Source organism: Cetorhinus maximus, chromosome 8 (genome assembly GCF_964194155.1).
Source record: "Cetorhinus maximus chromosome 8, sCetMax3.hap1.1, whole genome shotgun sequence".
NCBI lineage: Eukaryota > Metazoa > Chordata > Chondrichthyes > Lamniformes > Cetorhinidae > Cetorhinus > Cetorhinus maximus.
In genome coordinates this window covers 68835577-68853325 of record NC_135886.1, presented here as the reverse complement: position 1 = coordinate 68853325, position 17749 = coordinate 68835577, and the positions used below count along the sequence as shown (strand labels likewise).

At 44.8% G+C, this 17749-nt stretch overlaps 1 protein-coding gene across 8 annotated transcripts in view; it reads right to left on the bottom strand.

Moving 5' to 3' along the window:
* The window catches only part of dlg3 (discs, large homolog 3 (Drosophila)), a 693738-nt gene that overhangs the window by 192515 nt on the left and 483474 nt on the right, over positions 1–17749 (bottom strand). For 7 of the 8 annotated variants that reach the window (XM_078547000.1, XM_078546998.1, XM_078547010.1 and 4 more), the window contains 2 exons: positions 15414–15558; positions 14231–14381 (listed from right to left, as the gene is read on the bottom strand). In XM_078547000.1, the coding sequence (XP_078403126.1) occupies positions 14231–14381; positions 15414–15558 (296 nt within the window). Of the gene's footprint in view, positions 1–10788; positions 10851–14230; positions 14382–15413; positions 15559–17749 lie in introns of those variants that run through there. The other variant, XM_078547006.1, reaches the window with a different exon arrangement.

Here is a 17749-nt window from a genome sequence, read left to right as displayed (position 1 = left end):
GGAAATGTGTACACCCTTATATTCAAAAAATGTTGTGCAGTCCTTGCAGGAAGCAGCCAAAGGAGTGGGCACACATTGAAAGTGTTGAGTTTCAAGTGACACTCCATGAAAAGAATTTGCACCCATAGATTTTCTCAAAGTTAATCAAACAAAATTCTAGAATATCCTTTCATTATCACTCACAGGGGCGGTATTTAATAGAAGTGGCAGGGATCTCACCTGCTAGTTAGACAGCTGGTGAGAGCCTTGCATCACCTCTTTTAGGGTTGGCCCACTGCATTTTGTGCCACTCAGGTGGTGGGCCATCCGTGGAATCAAGAAGGCCAGAGGCAGAAGTCTCGCCCACCGAGAGCAGCCGGCCAATCAGTGGCCAGCAGCTCTGTTGAATATCAGTACACTGGGGTTGCAGTGGCTGCTACCGGTACTACACTCCCTCTTGGAGGGAGTCGGGAAAAGCGGCGGACCTGCGAGGAAACTACTGAGGAGAGAATAAATTGAGACCCAGGCTCAAGGGCCTTCACTCACCTGGAGGGAATAATGAGAGGAGGCGGACCTGTGAGGAAACTACCGAGAAATGTACTTTTAGGAGATAGCCTGTGCTGACTTAGTGAAGAAAATAAAAATCAAATAGTGACATCATAGGAATGCCATAAGTTGATTAGTTGGTGAGTAACTGCTGTTAGGGAGTGTCTGTAAATAGCTAGGTTAGTACTTTGTTATTAGGGTACTTGTGTAAATAGCTGGAAATTAAAAAAGAGTAAACCCAGAAGGAAAAAACAGTAAAAACTGGGAAATAAGAGTACTGGTCTGAACTGTTTTTTTCCTTCCAGGGGATTTTAAATAATCCCTAAGTAGCTACCTTATAATTAATTAAGAAACACAAACAGAAGGGAGCCAAAGGACATGGGGGTAGACAGGAAAGTAGAGTTGATGCCACAGTCAGATCATCCATGATCTTATCAAATGATGGAACAGGCTTGAGAGACCCTATGTCCTATTTCTGCTCCTAATTCATCTGTTTGTATGTTCACTTACCTAAGGCCTAGTATTATCGCTGGATCCCAGGCCTCAATTGAGTGATTGGGGGGGGGGGGGGGGGGGTCATGGCAAGTATGTCTTAGGGGAAGGGGTTTCAGCAGCAAGAGTAGTGGATGGCTTGCAGTGGTCCCCCTTTCTGATGGTTGATCCCTCGGCAGGCACTGAATTCCTTTGAATGAGGGACCCCCCCCCACTCCTCCCACCAGGTGCTCGCAAGCAACCCTGCACAGGTTTACTTGTGCTGCCTGAATGGTGGTCCCCCGCCTGTCACTGGGTTAATACCAGCTTTGGTGCGATGAGGCCCTCAATTGGCCATTAATTGCACACTTAAGGGCCTCACTTGGCAGCAGGGCAAGAAGGTCATTCATCAGCCTTCCCACCATGGATTTAATCGGGGTGGAGGTGGGAAGACGACAGGGATCCACGCGATTATATATCCCCACCACCAAACTTGCCATAGGAGAAGGGCATTAAATTCCATCCCAGATCTTTTTTGGCTAAACAAGGAGCAGCAGTGCCAGCAGACTGATGGAAGCTGTGACCTTAACATACAACTGTGGTAAACAGGAACATATGAGCGTGTAGAGCCCACTAAATCAAAGAACCTTATATCCAGATACCCGTAACTCAGTTAATTTGATCGTATAAACTCATCTTTTACATTGCTGCTGTGAAATATAAATATGTTGTGTACATGAAAGTTGGACATTTTCCAACTATTAAGAAGGAACAGGGTAGAGTCAAGGTGATATTTGCTTGGTACTCCAGAGTGTTTATTTAACAAGAAGAATGAGCAATACACAGTCCATGAACGGCAGGTCTTAAATAATGTAGAGGATAATATATACTTAATTAAATCTTCATATATCACAGTATACATCCCATTAAAGGTGAGAAACATTTAAGAAAGACACATGGATTTGCACTTTAATACCCATTAAGTGTTGGGTCTAATTAAAAAAATATGCTGTTTAGGCCGAATCTCTGAAGGCTGATGCATATAGCCTCATGCTTATGTTGTTTAATTAGTGATAAGATTCAGGACAATAGTGGACAGGCATATGGAAGGAGCATGATTCCTGTCAACAACTGTCCCAGTGCAGTAGCTCTGAGAAAGAATCAATGCAGACTGTTTCAAAGACCGTTTCCATGTTACTAACTGCCATTCTTTCTTGGGAGTGATATTGTTACCTCATCTTGTCCTTCTCTTGCACTAGTGCCTATTGACCATCATTGAACTGTATACTGACAACCCCATCAAAGACCATATTCTACAGCATGCGGGACATCAATACTTTTCTGGCATCTTCTTTGGGAAATACATTGCACAGCTGCCAACATGTTCCAGGCAACTGGGGTCTCATTGTACCACGTCAGAATCCTTGTGCACAGGTTGGGGATTGCAACCCACAGCCTGTATCTTCCAGCAGCCAGCTGTCAGTCCAGTCTTTCGTTTGAAAGAGTTCCTGTATGTTGGATTGGCAGAGGATAAATTAATCAAGTGAAAATGATGTGTCACAAAAAAGGTTCTGCATAGTACTGAGTGAAATTGAGAAAAAAATTGCAGAATGTAAGAAAGATGATCACTGGGGAAACAATGGTAGAGAACTACCAGAATTTAATTTTTTTTAAAAATCTACTACTATGAACTAGTTTGATTGCTAAATCATACAAGGTAGTATGAGCTTCAACTTGAGCAATAGAGTCAGCTGGAATATCAGCTGCAGCACACTGTCAATACTGTATTATATCAGTTAGCATTGGTTATGACTTCAAATGATATAGTACATTTCAGTTACAAAGATGTCAACCTGCAACCAGCAAAAGCTGAACAACAGCTGCAAACCAAAAACTGTCACAACTCCCAAACAGCTGACAAATCACGAATAGTCCTGGCATATGATACAAATTCATTGTATAATGAAAGCCTGAGGGGGAAGTTCAAATGCTGAAAGCACAAAACTGGTGGTGCATTTCTAGGGAGGGACATCCGGGTCTATGTTATACTGGAAAATTTGAAGTCTTTACATTACAATGATGCATTTTGGTTAATTTTAAGCACTTTTTATAATTTATAATTTAAAAACTACTTCTTCCGAACCAATTCAAGTCACAAACTATAACATTGATCAATGCCCAATTACACTCCAGATCATCTCAGGTAACCTGCTCTGAACCTTCAACACCAGTGTCTTAACTGTGTCCTCCTTAACCATTTGGAATTCCTAAAATTCTTAGAAGTGCAGCTCATCTTCTGCATAACTCAGAATCAGGGACCCTGTCCTTCCCAGTTGTAATGTGGGAAACTTCCATGGTGTACCTGTGGCTATAAAAATACCTCACTTCCATCAAGAGACTTAGAGGGTTGCAAACCCACAGAAACCTGGAGAAACAAATAAAACTAATTATAATTTCAACAAAGGAGGCACAAAATGGAGAGCACTAAAAGGGCTTTTGTAAATAGGCCTAGAAAATAAAGGAAACTAAAGAAGCTTATTATTGGGTGCTGAAAAGACTCTCGAGTGTACGCTAATAGAAAGGGAAACAAGTGGGAGAAACTCTTTACATACATCCTTTTGCAACAAACACATAGAACTGTTGCATTAGCTATACTCTGACTCTATCTGGAGTAGTACTGTTCCGTCCTAGTTCCAGGCAACTGTGAAGACTTACGTATAGCATCGGATAGCAAATTTCTCCCTCTCTATTTTTCAGAACCTTCTGGGTCCTGCTATATATGTCAATGATATCCCATCTTCATGAGTTGGGGATGGGGGCTCACAATTGCATCTTCCTTCATCCAAATCTATCAGGATTTTACACATCTCAATGAGAAACAGCATAATACGTATCCAAGTTCATTCTGTTCTAACTCTCTCCGGAAAGAGAAGTTGTTTGATCTGCTAATCTCAGCCAGCAAGTTTCAGCTAGCAGTAAAAGACCTTCAATTTCTGGCAACCCCGTAATTTACAAATACTCTGCTTAATTTTACATGACCGTGTTTTTTCGGACTTACCACCATCTATTGCAACTTCAACACCAACTACCGGAGACAACGGCGGAATTTAGTTGTTACTTCTTTCCGTCATTAGGAAGGGCAGGAAATTATCGAACCCAGCGTCAGTTTACGGGGTGGGAGATCCGGATGCCTTTTGTAAGCAGCATCTGGACATGCCTCCAGCAGCATTGGTGTTGCAGAGGCTGATAGGAACCCCAGATCATCACCCCGACCTCCAGACTGAATTGGCAAATGACTCAGAGCAGACAACACATGGCTCCATGATTCAGCAATGCCTCCCTGTAGGTTTTCCTCTAGGCTGCCCAGGAATGGCGGGGGGTGGGGTGCTCTTCACTACCAATGGCATCAGGAGACCGACCTGCCTGACCAAGGAAACCTGGATAAGGATTACAGTGGAAGTTAGCAGCCTTGGGGTCTTTAGGCACACCTGTGTGCAATGTAGAAAGAGGGTCAGTGATCTCCTCCACATGGCCAGGGTTAGCAGAATGATGGCATAAGATCAATGTTGCTCTCATGAAGGCAAAAAGCAATGTGTTTCAGCGAGAGAAGGGAGTGTGCAGGCAGATGAATGAAGCATAAGGCACATGTTACGATTCCCATGGAGACCAATAACTTTGAAAAAGAAATTCAAACTTCTAGTTAATAGCTGAAAGAATAACAAGCCACACATTCCGCCAGCGCCGATACAGTCACCTTGGTGGATATGCAATCGCAGTTAGAATTGTGGTCACAATCTGTTGAGCACATCACAGACACACTGAAGCAACTGATGGAGACTGAGACAGCCAAGGGACTTGACAGTTGGAGGATCACTGGAGGCCAGGCCCATACTGAGCCACAAGCTGATGACGGGCCTCTGGTGATGGCCACACGGAACCTTCTGGAGATGCAGTGACAAGCAGGGGGATATCTGGCGCAGCTGCCAGAGGCATGCATAGATGTACACAAATGATGGAGAAATTCATTCAGGCCATGAGTTCTGCCATATCTCAGGTATGCAAGCACTTGGCTTCCTCCATGGAGAAGTTGGCGACCATCATGAAAAGCCTGGTTCTCTGGACCAATCAGTGGCTGTCAAATATGCGCTTAGAACTACATTCCATCACTCTATCCATGGGCCGTATACAGCCGTGGCTAGGCGAGAGGGGCAGGAGGTGCTTGCGTCTTTCTCCAGGCATCCCTCCTCCTCTCATAGTCAGGGGGTTGCCGTCACTCATTGGGAGGGAGGAGAAGCACCAGCCTGCCTCCTTGGGGGCTCCTCTCAGGGTGGTCCGAAGTTGTGCAGCCTCAGCTCCTCTGCCAGTGACCCCAATGCCTGCAGCAGCCAAAACCTAAGATGGTGCACCTGTGCAGGAGCCCCTCAGCATGCCAGGGCCCACCTGGTCTCAGGCAACCAGACGATAGCTGCCAAAGTTATCTCAGGCAATGGGGCATTGCACTCAGCAGCCTGCCTCTACCTCAGCTGCAAATGATGTCATCGCACCATGTTGTAGTGACTGTAAGTGTAAGGGAAAGAATATGTAGGCGCTTGAGGGTGGCACAGTGTTCAAACAATACATTGCAGTCTATGTTAGTGACGCATATGATTAAATAGTTTTGTTCACTTTCTTCACATGTCCTATTGTAGTGCCCTAGTTAGCAGTGTGATCGCTTGTGGATTAAGTAGCAAATCTGTATTGGTGAAGGCGGAGTATGGACATCTCCGTGACTGAGTTGGCAGACTGGAGTGGCTTTTCGACAGTTACTGGTGATCTGTTGGATGGAGATGCTGAGGTTCCATGGATGTAATGTCGAGAGCTGATGGCTCCTCAAAGGCACCATGCCTGCTAGAATCTGTTGAGAATGAGGGACTCACAGACCTCCTTCGCTTGTCTGTCGATCGCCCTGACATCTACTGCTGGAACCCCAACCTGCAGGCCTGCCTGCTCTGATCCACCCGCCCCATCCTCCTCATCAGATGAGGAATGTGGCCCCTCTAGATCCATGGTCAGCAAGGCCTCCCCCATCTACTGCACAAAGCTGCATAATGGATAGGAGATGACTGTTATCATGGAGACCCTCTGAGGTGCATACTGAAGAGATCTGCCCTGGGCTGGTCCAGGCAGCGGAGCCTCATTCTTAACAATCCGATGGTTCGCCATATAGTAGCCCTTGTGGAACCACAGGATACATTATAGCGCTCCCCGGCTGGAGTTCAAGGATTCCTGACTGGTGTTATCAACCTGATCTTGAGGGGATAGCCCCTGTCATCCAGAATCTATCCATGCAGCTGTGTGGTGGCCTCAAATAGATGTGGCACCTGGGAGCGTGAAGATGTACGCATCATGAGAGCTCCCTGGGAACCAAACACACACTGGGAGGTCACACACCACTTGCACGTTGATGGAGTGGTATCCTCTTCTGTTGATAAAGGTTGCAGCCTCTGATTGCCACATGCATACAGTTGATAACCCCTGAACTTGTGAGAAGCCTGCAATAGCCTCTAAGCCCATGGATATTTCAGCTGGCTCTCTAGATCTGTTCTGAACTGTACAAACTCTCCAGCCCTTTTAAGGGGGGCCTTAACCACCTCTTTAATGCAGTGATGTGTGGCTGCCTATGGGATGCCACACATCACCTGTGGAGCACTGAAAGGAGCTACTGATGTAGACTTCTAATGCCACACTGACTTTTAAAGCATTGTGTTCCTTCCTAGTCCAAGGGGGTGACAGGTCATCCTGTAGGGGAGCAAACAGGTCAGTGACTGTCTACACAGACATCCTCAGCCATCGTTGGCATTGACTCTAAGACACCTGCAGGTGGGTGCAGCAGACTCTGGGACATACCACTGATCTCCGTTGGACTGTTCCTGGTTGGCTCCCTCCTGACTGTCCTCAGAGTCTGGCCCTGCCACATGTCACATCCCTTGTTAGACTTCTGGCTGCTGTTCGAGTGGACCCAGTTCCAGCCTTCCTCTGCACAGTTTCTCCTCTGCTTGAGGCTCCAGGAACACTGGACGGATAAGACCCATTTTGCCTCCAGTTCAGCAGAGCTCAGAATGATGACCTGACCTTCACCAAAAACTTTGCCCTTGTGGAAGAATGACCTTTTCCACAGTCACCAAGCCCCAGGATCCCGGGGCTCACCCTTGCCTTGCTCAAACTCATCCAAGTATTGCCTGAACTCACTCTGGTTCTCCCTTCAGTAACCCCTATCATCCTCAGTGACACCTGCACACCCCTCAGTGATCATTGACTTCCTCTCACTGGCCCTTGGCCTCTCCTCAATGACCTTCGACCTCTACTCAGTGACCCTCGACCTCCCCTGTGATGCTTCTTGGCCTCCTCTCCCATCTTCCAACAAAATCTCTGAGTGATGGCAGGTAGCTCCAACTGGCTCACCTTTCATCTCCAGGACTGCTTCACCTGCTCACCACAGCTTTAACCAGTTGGGAAAGCGAAGCCATGTGATTCACCTGCACCTTCAACTTAATTGCAAAGGTTAATTGAATCGTTAAAAGTTGTGGTTTAGTGAGTATTCATTGCATGTAAAGCTCCCTGCTGCATGCCATCGGTATTGCCATACTGTTTCCTCCCCACCAGCTGGATAATTTGGCGCTTTCCTCCTGACGTCAGGCACTTGACACGGCCTTCCTGATGCAATTCCACGCACTCCCCCAAGCCTCATTCATTGCTCGCTCTTCCAGCATTAAATTCCACCCAATGTTTTGCCAGGCACCATCATGGCAGCCGCAATCATATTAATACATAAAAAAAGGAAAATAGGCACCCACCCATCCCCACCAAATGCAATTCATACATTTCCACAATCCTGCTGAATGCTGACTATAAAATTTGGATCAAAATCCTGGCCTCCAGACAAAATGTGGTTAACTCCTGGCTTTTCCATGTAGACAAAACAGTTCTGGTGCTATTCAATGTGATGCACCCTTATAATAGATCCAATATGTGCCCTGATATGCTAAACTCAGAAAATATTTTTCACTGGGTGCAGTTGCAGCTTCTCCCAAGACTTGAGGAAATGGTTTTCCCTGACCCACTTTAGAGAAAGATTAAAATCCTGTGTTAACAGCCCACAACTCACATTATGCACAATAATTATCCTTGTTGGAAGATGAATTCAGGGCACAAATTATTGCATTATCTCCAGTGCCCTGAATTCTCCCTCCATCATGGAACTAAACAGGGGTACCCACTTCCTCTCAGCCCTGGCCACAGAACTCCTGGCACCATGCATCAGAATAAACCATGGAGCACAGATTGGAGGAACTGAGTAAGAAATATCCCTATATGCCAGTGACTCTCTTTACTCAGAGTGAGGTTAGAATGTGGAACTTGCTACCATCTAGAATAGCTGATGCAATGAGCATAGATACATTTAAGGGAAACCTAGATGAGTACATGAGGGAGAAAGGAATAAAAGCATCTGTTGAAAGGGTTAGATGAATTAGGGAGGGAAGAGACTTGTATGAAATATAAAAACCAGCAAGGGCTCGTCAGAACAAATGGCATTTTTCTGTTGTGTAAACCCTATGCAGTTCTATGATGTACTACTTCAGAAAACTAATCCAAAACACTTCACTCCCCAGCAACTTTTAAATGATCAGAGAATTTGGGCGATTTTCAGAGATTACATTCAATTACTATACATAGTGCCTAAACCAGACGGAATATCTGCCGTATCATTGCTGGCCAGGATAAAGGCAATAAAGACCTACATGCTCTTCTTAAGCATTCGTTACCAATTTGAAATCACATCTGAATTTTTGATTGCTAAGGCTAACAGGGAACAGGATTTTATTCATGCTTTAGAGGAGTGGCATTATTTAAAAGACACTGTACATTAGCAAGACTGGAATTCTTATTTTAAAATTACAAGAAAAAAAATCAAAGGGTCCAATTACAGGTAATTCTGCAGCCTTACCATGGTCCCTTTATTAGCTACAAGGTATTACCCCAGCATTGACACCAGTGCTTTAGAGTTCCTCCGAGTAAAATATATTAAAAAATCATTTAGAACATTTCCTTTTCAAAGGGCACTCTAAATTTGAGTAGTAAACCCCCTCATGGTGGCACTACTGATGTGCTTCTCAGGACTGGCATAATGCTAACTAGGGGCTGCATTTTATGGTTCCCCCACCCCTTGCCCAAGCGTGCATGTTTTCAGCCGGGGGGGTGGGGGGGGGGGGGTGGGGGGCACATAAATTACGAGGGGTGCCCATCCCACTACCTTCCCGCCTACACCAAAACTGTCGCCATAACAAGATTGGTGAGCGGGCGCCAAAATTGGCAGCCCACCTGCCACATTTAAATAAATAATTAAAGGTTAATTGAGTTTGTTACCAAACAACTGACCGGGATATTATGCTGCCCATGCCATTACACATGGGCATGGCATAGCAGGTAGGACTGGGCAGTCTATTTTTTGATGTCAGTTGGAAAAAAGGGGGAAGGAAAGGGGGGGAGGTGCCCCGTGCACATCAGGGGCACCCTCCAAGATGTCACGCTCCCCTTCGTTCCTTGCTGTCTGTCCTCCAAAACCCGGTTCCCCTACTCGCCACTCCCTGGGCTCTTGGATCCCTCTCTGCCCTAAAAGCCTGGGGCTTACCTGTCTCTGGCTAGCCATCCCTCTTCTTCCTGCTCCTTCTTACAGCAGCAGCCACTACTGTGCTTTGGCACTGACAGGACTGCTAGAGCTGCTGGCCAATCTGATTGACTATCAGCTTTCGAAGGTGGGACTTCCTGTCTACTGAGGGGTGGAAGTCCCACTGTGAGTTTGTTTAGTCCCCTGGCAATGGGTTACGGTTGTGGGGCGGGCCTCTTCCAAGTGCGTCGCCTACCGGCCAACCTTCCCACCAAACCCCATAAGATCCAGCCATAATTTCCAATAGTGGTGCTGAATAGGAAGTTGTTCTATCTCACTCTAATGTAATGTGTCTTTCTCAAAGCAACCAACATCTCTCTGCATGCTGTTAACTTGGTTCAGTCCATAATGCTCTTGCTTCAGAGTCAGAAGTTTGATGATTTGAGTCCCATATCAGGACTTTGGCCGTATAGGAGTAAATTTCACATGCAGCCAGTGGATATTTTTGAAATCAGAGGAATGTATTCATAAAACAGAAAAGTATAGCTAGCATGGCATCAATCTTTCAATATTTCCTGGCTGTGTCCAAGGCCCCAGTGGTGGTGTAGGGCCTTGAAAAAGTTACCCTATATAAGCTTCTAATTCTCCTTTTCACAATTTATGGTTTTAAATCATATAATCTCTGGTAATTCTACAACGCATTGATGTGATTTTCAAGGTTGGCTGCCTGAAATTCCACAAAATACTACAAATGCAGACTTTCAAGTTCTGCAGGATTAAATTAACAAGTTTCAACCTATAATGCACTCCCTCAATTTGCATCGCAATACCAAAGCTTACGTTTTAGAAGTTAAATGCTGCACAGTACAGCTGTGTAGAATTCAAATGTCTGACACACAGGGACTGTGAGAAAGTTGTGCTATAAAGATATGAATGATATGTAGGCTTTGTGCTTTGCTGCTTTCTGTAAAGAGTACAGCCCAAAATACTCAGGGACTTGCAGCCTGCTCCATAACCAGGAAGTACTTTCCTAAAGGTGCAAATTAACAGTTCTCTGATAGTAAATGTACTTCACCTTTACTATATGTCTAAGCACCATGTAATTTATCATTGCTCGGAAGGCTTTCATAGAATATCCCAGTACTCACTCAGCCACTCGCTGTTGAATGTCTTGAGCCATGATAGCTCCGGTTTTCAGTCCCCACCCTGAACTCCTTGATTGTAATTTTTGTATTACAATTGGTTGTTGCATAATCAGTCACTCCACCTACAGGAAGGCTGCAATCTAATCCTACAGTGCAGTGATTAGAATACATAATACTGATTCAGAGATATGAAGGTATTCAAGTACAACAGCAGAGATGGAGGGAGACAGAGGTCAGGATACAGAAATATATTGACACAGACACAGATGATAATTAAGGTTGATTTTAACTACCTCCAGCAGATGTGAGTAGGGCTGTAGGCATCCAAAAATATTCAGGTTGCAAAATTCGATAATGCTCAAAAATAAATGCAGGGATTGTGATGTGTGACTAATACAAACTTTGTGCTGCCTGCTCATTTACATGACTGTAGAATGCAACCAGTGCTAAACTAAATTGAGAGAATACACGCCTGAGAAATGGTGAAAGGCTAGCATGAGTTTAAACTAGCTTGCACTGCTTAAAGCCAGGCTTCACGTCATACAGGGGAGGTCCATTTTGACTGGGTGCTGGAAGTCATTCTAAAAGCGAATTTGACCTGGAAAAGACAGAAGAATGGCACAACATGGTAGACAGCATGCTCCAAGATTCCCTCCTGCAACATAGGAGGCATTGGTGGAAAAGGTGGACAGGAGTAAACAGGTTCTCCAACCACAAGAGACCAGAGTCCCTCCAGAGAGATATAACAAAGGCAGTGGGAACAGACAATTATTATGGTCATCGTGGAGTGTAGACCCGAGTACCTGGATGTATGCTGCAAGAAGTATAATGACCACATGAGTAGTCAAAGTCAGTGAGTACACCTTCAAATGCCATATCCCACCAGCAGTACCACTAGACTCACATACTACTCAATTCACCACCACCCCTTCATACACCTAACAACAATTTCTATCGACTATAACTCATTTCACATCCATAGCTTCACCTCACCCTCCCACACTTGCATTGCTATAAATCTCACATCCACATCTCACAGCTTGCCCACATTGCCAGCTGTTCAACCATGAAAGGCACATCACCCAAACATATTGCACCACACTTACTGACAAATTTCCCTCTCTTGCAGGACAAGGTATCACACAACTGCAGGTAGCAGGTGCTACAGGTGGGGGACAGGCATGACTGCATGTCATGGAAGAGACAGTGTTCATCATTGAGATGGTGGGCCATGCATGAGGCCATGGTCAGTGGCAGGGCAGATGCAGGTTATGCTAAGCTCTTACTTAATACTCCTTGGCACATCCACCTCCCCTTCATCCCACAATCTATGATAATAATAAGTTTTGTCTGTCCACATGGGTTGATTTGGTGTGCAGAGATTGGTGCACACGTTGCAGTTATTCGGCTGTGACTATCGCTGCTTGCTGGCATTGGTTACTGGCCCATGTCTCTCACTGTTCCCTGGCCTTGGTTGCTGAGCTCCAGCACCGTGCCCCCTCCCACCCGCCCCCCCCCCCCCCCCCCCGGCTCCCACTGCTCCACATTCTCAGTTACTGGTTCAGGGAAAGGCAGGGAAGGCATGTGAGGAAGGGTAGTGGGGTACAGCTTCGGTGAGTGAGCAGAGAGGGAGAGAGAGATGGAGAATGGACAACAAGGGAGGAAGGGCCTGGATGGAAGGCATGGGCTGCAGGGGAAGGCATAGCGGGTTAATGGCATGGGAGGAGTAGGGAGGGAGTGGTTAGCATGGGAGTGGGTAGGGGGTGATGGGTGGTATGATGGGAGAACAGCATGGGAGGTGTGGAATGATGGATAGGGATGGTGTAGGAAGGAAGAGTGGGATGAAGGATGGAATGGGGTTGATATGAGGGATGAATAGGATGAGTACTGCATGATAGGAATGACATGGGAAAGATGGAATGGCATGTGATGCAGATTTAATAAAGTGCTGTTGCAATAGAGATGCTAATTTCACACAAGTATTTTGTGAGTCTCTGCTTGTCTCTTTGATTGACAAGCTGCAGGTGGTCTAAGCATGCACCTCTTGCTTTTCCCCTTTCTGCTCCCTGCAACTTATTTGTGCTTTTGTCCTTTCTGATACTCAAGAACTAGCCAGGCAGTGATACAGGAGCAAGGAGTGGAAGAGAAAGAGATTGGTCATAAAGAAACACCATCATTTGATACTCTTATCAACCAGCTCAAATACTGACAGCATGTGTACTTTAAAGGGTAGCTTAGAAATGTGATCTTCACATAGTGAGACACCAGGCAAAAATGGTCTGTATCCAGAGCAGAGGCAAAAGGTAACACAGGTGCCAGCTTGGCAGAAGGCTATGTCACATGAGTTCTGCTGCAGAGTACTTGGATGAGGAATGCAATGGGGCGGCCTGCAGAAAAAGGCTGAAGCATATGCACGCTGAAATGCTTGGTGCATTTTCAAGCAAGCTAGAGTGCCTGTGGTTACTGTTAAGGAGCATGGAGGAGTCTAACATTAACCTTGCACATGACTTTGTGCAGAGCTTGAAGCCTGTTCCTTCCAACATAGAAGGGGTGGCCAACTCCATTAGCATACTTGTGGTCCCAACCATGAGTTAGCATTTGATGACTGACACTCAGCTTCCATTACAGATCAAGTAGAAGCCACTCAGTGTCCTATTGCTGCAGTGGAAGCTCAGACTGAACTCATGTAAACTCAGATTACTGCAGATACAAGAGTTTAAAGGGGTTTGTGGGGTCCCATAGCAGTCCAGAAATCTATTCTCCAACGCATTGCTAGGATTGCTGAGGAACTGCCTTGAGAAAGTGGCTGTGGCACCGTGGAGCACAGAACTGCTTTCCTCTCTTCACATGACCACTGCCACTGGCTGTTCCCTGTCAGCCAGTCACCATCTTTAATGGATCAAGTCATAAGTGCTGATCTCTGAAACAACCTGCTAATCATTTCTCCATGCTAATATTCCAGGTGCAGCAACTACCTTTTTCCCTCTGATTTAGCTAAATTCAGTAGTTTACTCCGTTCCATGTCTTTCAATCTTGAGAACCAACTTTTTGTGTGACACATTGCATCAAAAACTGAAATGTAAGTACATAACTTCCACTTAGTTCCCTTTGTCCATGTCCCTTATTTCTTCAAAGAAATAGACAATAGATTTTGTTCACACGTGACCTCTCATCTATCATGACAGCTGCCAAACAATCAGAGCCTCCCATATCCATTCTGCTAAGGAAACTTATAGCTGACATGTACAATTTCTTTCATCCCAAGCATTTCAGCCCAGCATTCTCATAGAGTCATAGAGGTCTACAGCACAGAAAAAGGCCCTTCGGCCCATGGAGTCTGCACTGGTCAAACAAGTACCTAACTATTCTAATCCCATTTTCCAGCGCTAGACCCATAGCCTTGTATGCCATGGCATTCTGTTGCAATGTTCCAGTAGAAACTGACCTTGTGAAGTCTTCATCTCCCATCACATGTCGAGGGACTGGAGAATATCGTCCTGAAGTGATTGCTGGCAGCGGATATGTGGGTTTATTCTCAACTCCACCCATGTAACCCATACCAGAGTTCACGTGATTATCAGTCAGGGCAGAAAATGCTGCATCAGAATGATAAATGCAATGATTTAGGAGAAACTGCTCAAATCCAAATGTTACATGCTGGCCAAAATAAATATGACTTTGTCTAAGATGCCCAGTACTTCAATATATTGGAACATTAAAATGTTGTTTCTTGAGAACTTGAAAGTGGGTTTACCCCCATGATCTCCAGACATAAACCCATTGTTGTCTTGCAGAGTACAAACATTTCCTGCCATAAAGACAGCGAAAATTACTGAGGTTCCAGACTGATCATAGTAAGAATGACAAGCTGCGGACTACGTGAGGCCAGAGAGTGGGCCAGCTCAGAATGTGGTCCAAGCCAAGGAGTAAATCAGGCAGCAGTATATCAGAAGTGGAGCATGTCAGAATGAGAAGTATGTGAGATTGGGGAATAAATCAGGCTGTGTCTGGAATGTGTAAGAATAAGGAGTGGAACATGTTGTGTATAGGGCCAAGCTGCCAAGCGGGTAATGGATTAAGTTATGGAAAGTTTTGTGGTCATAGCAACAGGGCTGATAACAAACTATGATCCTGATGTTAAATTTGGTCTTGTTTGGAGCTGATGGGCAGCAATGTGAATAGAAGTTCACCTCTGCTCCAGAAATTAGCCTCAGAGTATTTTAACACCTAGGCATCATTTAAATCCCACTAACTACTTCCTACCAATGAAGGCAAATTGCAGAGACTGCATGTAGAGATTAGCTAAGTGGCAGGATCGGCTGTTGGGGCCACTGGCAATTGAGGGCGAACTCAGTTTCATTAATCCCTTCCATAACTCATAGGTACTAGATAACTCTTGTGCCTATGCCATACAGCAGCTGAGATGAGCGAACCAAGTACATACTTATATTCAAATTTGGAATTTTCTCAGTCAGTATGCCTCAGTTCCAAAATGGGCATAAAATTAAATAACTGAGTCACTGCTCACATAATTGCCACGCAAACCCTATCTTCCACAAATTTTCATCCCTTATAGTAATATTGTCAGTAAGGTAACATTGTACAATTGACACACTGTAAATACTTACTGCTTGCATAGTCAGGAGGCGCGTATACATCATTGAGGTGACTGCCACCAGGTTTAGCAACTTTCAGATAAACCATATCTGAGGTGTTCTTGAGAGCAGCCACAGCTTCTTCATGCCGTACCTCCTGCAGACTGATGTTATTGACCTGTCCAGCACAAAGAGCAAGGCTTTCACATTTACACAGGAGAAGGCCGTTCAGTCCATAATGCCTGGGCAGGCTGTTTGAAAAATTAATCCCACTCCCCTGCTCTTTTCTCATAGTTCAACAAATTTTTTCCATTTTAAGTATTTATCCAATTTCCTTTTAAGAGTTATTATTAAATCTATTTCCATCACCCTTTCAGTCAATGCATTCCAGATCATAACAACTCACTTCTCATTTCCTCTCTGGTTCTTTTGCCAATTGCTTATCTGTGTCCTCTGTCAGTGGAAACAATTTCTGCCTTTGTACTCTATCAAAACCCCATAAAATTTTGGACACCTTTATTGAAATCCCTCTTAACCTTCTCTGTTCTAAAAAGGACAATTCCACCTTCTCCAGTTTCTTCAGATAACCAAAGTCCCTCTTCCTTGGTATCACTGTAATAAATCTCTTCTGCACCCTCGTCATCTTCCTAAATTGTGGTGCCCAGAATTGGGTACAAAGTTCTAGCTGAGGCCTAATCAGTGATTTATAAATGTTTTGCATAACTTTCTTGCTTTTGCTGTATTTATAAAGCGAAAGATGCATTTTTTAAAGTAAAAAGCCTGATCAACCTGCCTTGGCACCTTCGAAGATTTGTGTTATGTAAAACCCCAGGCTCACTGTTCCTGCATCCCCATTAAAATTGTGTAATTTAGTTCATGGTGCCTCTCCTCATTCTTCCTCCTAAAATGCATTACTCTGTACTTCTCTACACTAAGCTTAATCTGCCATCTTCCCATTTTACCAATCTGTCAATGTCCTCCTCACGTCTGCTGCAATCTTCCTCACTGTTGAATACAGTTCCGAGTTTTGTGTTATCTGCAAACTTTGAAATTATACCCTGTCCAAGATCATTAATATATAATCAAAAAAAAGCACTGGTCCTAATACCAACCTCTGTGGGACACCACTTTTGTTTCGTGCAGTCTGGAAAAAACTGCCCATCACGACCCCCTGCTTTCTGTCTCCCAGCCAATGTCAGATCTACGCTGTCACTGCCCCTTTAATGCAATGGGCTTCAATGTTACTAACAAGTCTACCATGTGGTACTTTACCAAATATCTTTTGAATGTCTAGATACACAATAGCAACCACCTCTCAGTAAGTTACTTCATCCTTTGTTTCCTGCCTCAGCCAATTTTGGATCCAATGTGCCACTTTGCCTTGGATTCCATGGGCTCTTACTTTCTTGACCAGTCTACCATGAGGGACCTTATCAAAAGCCTTGCTAAAGTCCATGTAGACCACATCAAATGCATTTCCCTCATTGACACTCCTGGTTCCTCCTCAAAAAATTTGATCAAATTTGTCAAACACGACCTTCCTTTAACAAATCCATGCTGACTAACCCTGATTAATCCGTGTTTCTCCAAATGCAGATATATTCTGTCCCTCAGAATTCTTTCTAGTAATTTCCCCACCACCGAGGTTAGAATGACTGGCCTGTAATTTCCCGGTCTGCCCCTTCTTCCTTTCTTCCCTCTTTTAATAATGAGACAACATTAGCAATCCTCCAGTCCTCTGGCACTACATCTGTGGCCAGAGAGGATTTGAAAATTACTGCCATGATCCCTGACATTTCTTCCCTTGCGTCCCTCAACAGCCTGGGACACAGCTGATCTGGGCCTGAAGATTTATCCACCTATAACGCCGTTAAACCCACTAGTACCTCTTCTCTCTCTATGTTTCGGGGAGGAGATGGTGTAGTGGTATTGTTGCTGGACTAGTAATCCAAAAACCCAGGGTAATGCTCTGGAGACCTGGGTTCAAATCCCACCACAGCAGATGGTGGAATTAAAAGTCTAATGATGACCATGAAACCATTGTTGATTGGTGTTAAAAACCCACCTGGTTCACTAATGCCCTTTAGGGAAGGAAATCTGCTGTCCTTACCTGGTCTACATATGACTCCAAACCTACAGCAATCAACTAGGGATGGGTAATAAGTGCTGGCTTGGTAAGTGACACCGATATCCCATGAATGAATAATTTTTAAAAAAAAATTCCTCTAGTATTTCACAGTCCTCCACCCTGATGTCTATACCTGTGTCATCCTTTTCCATTGTGAAGACTAACGCAAAGGATTCATTGAGGATTGTACCCATGTCTTCCAGGTCCACACACACATTATCTCTATGGTCCCTAGTTGGCC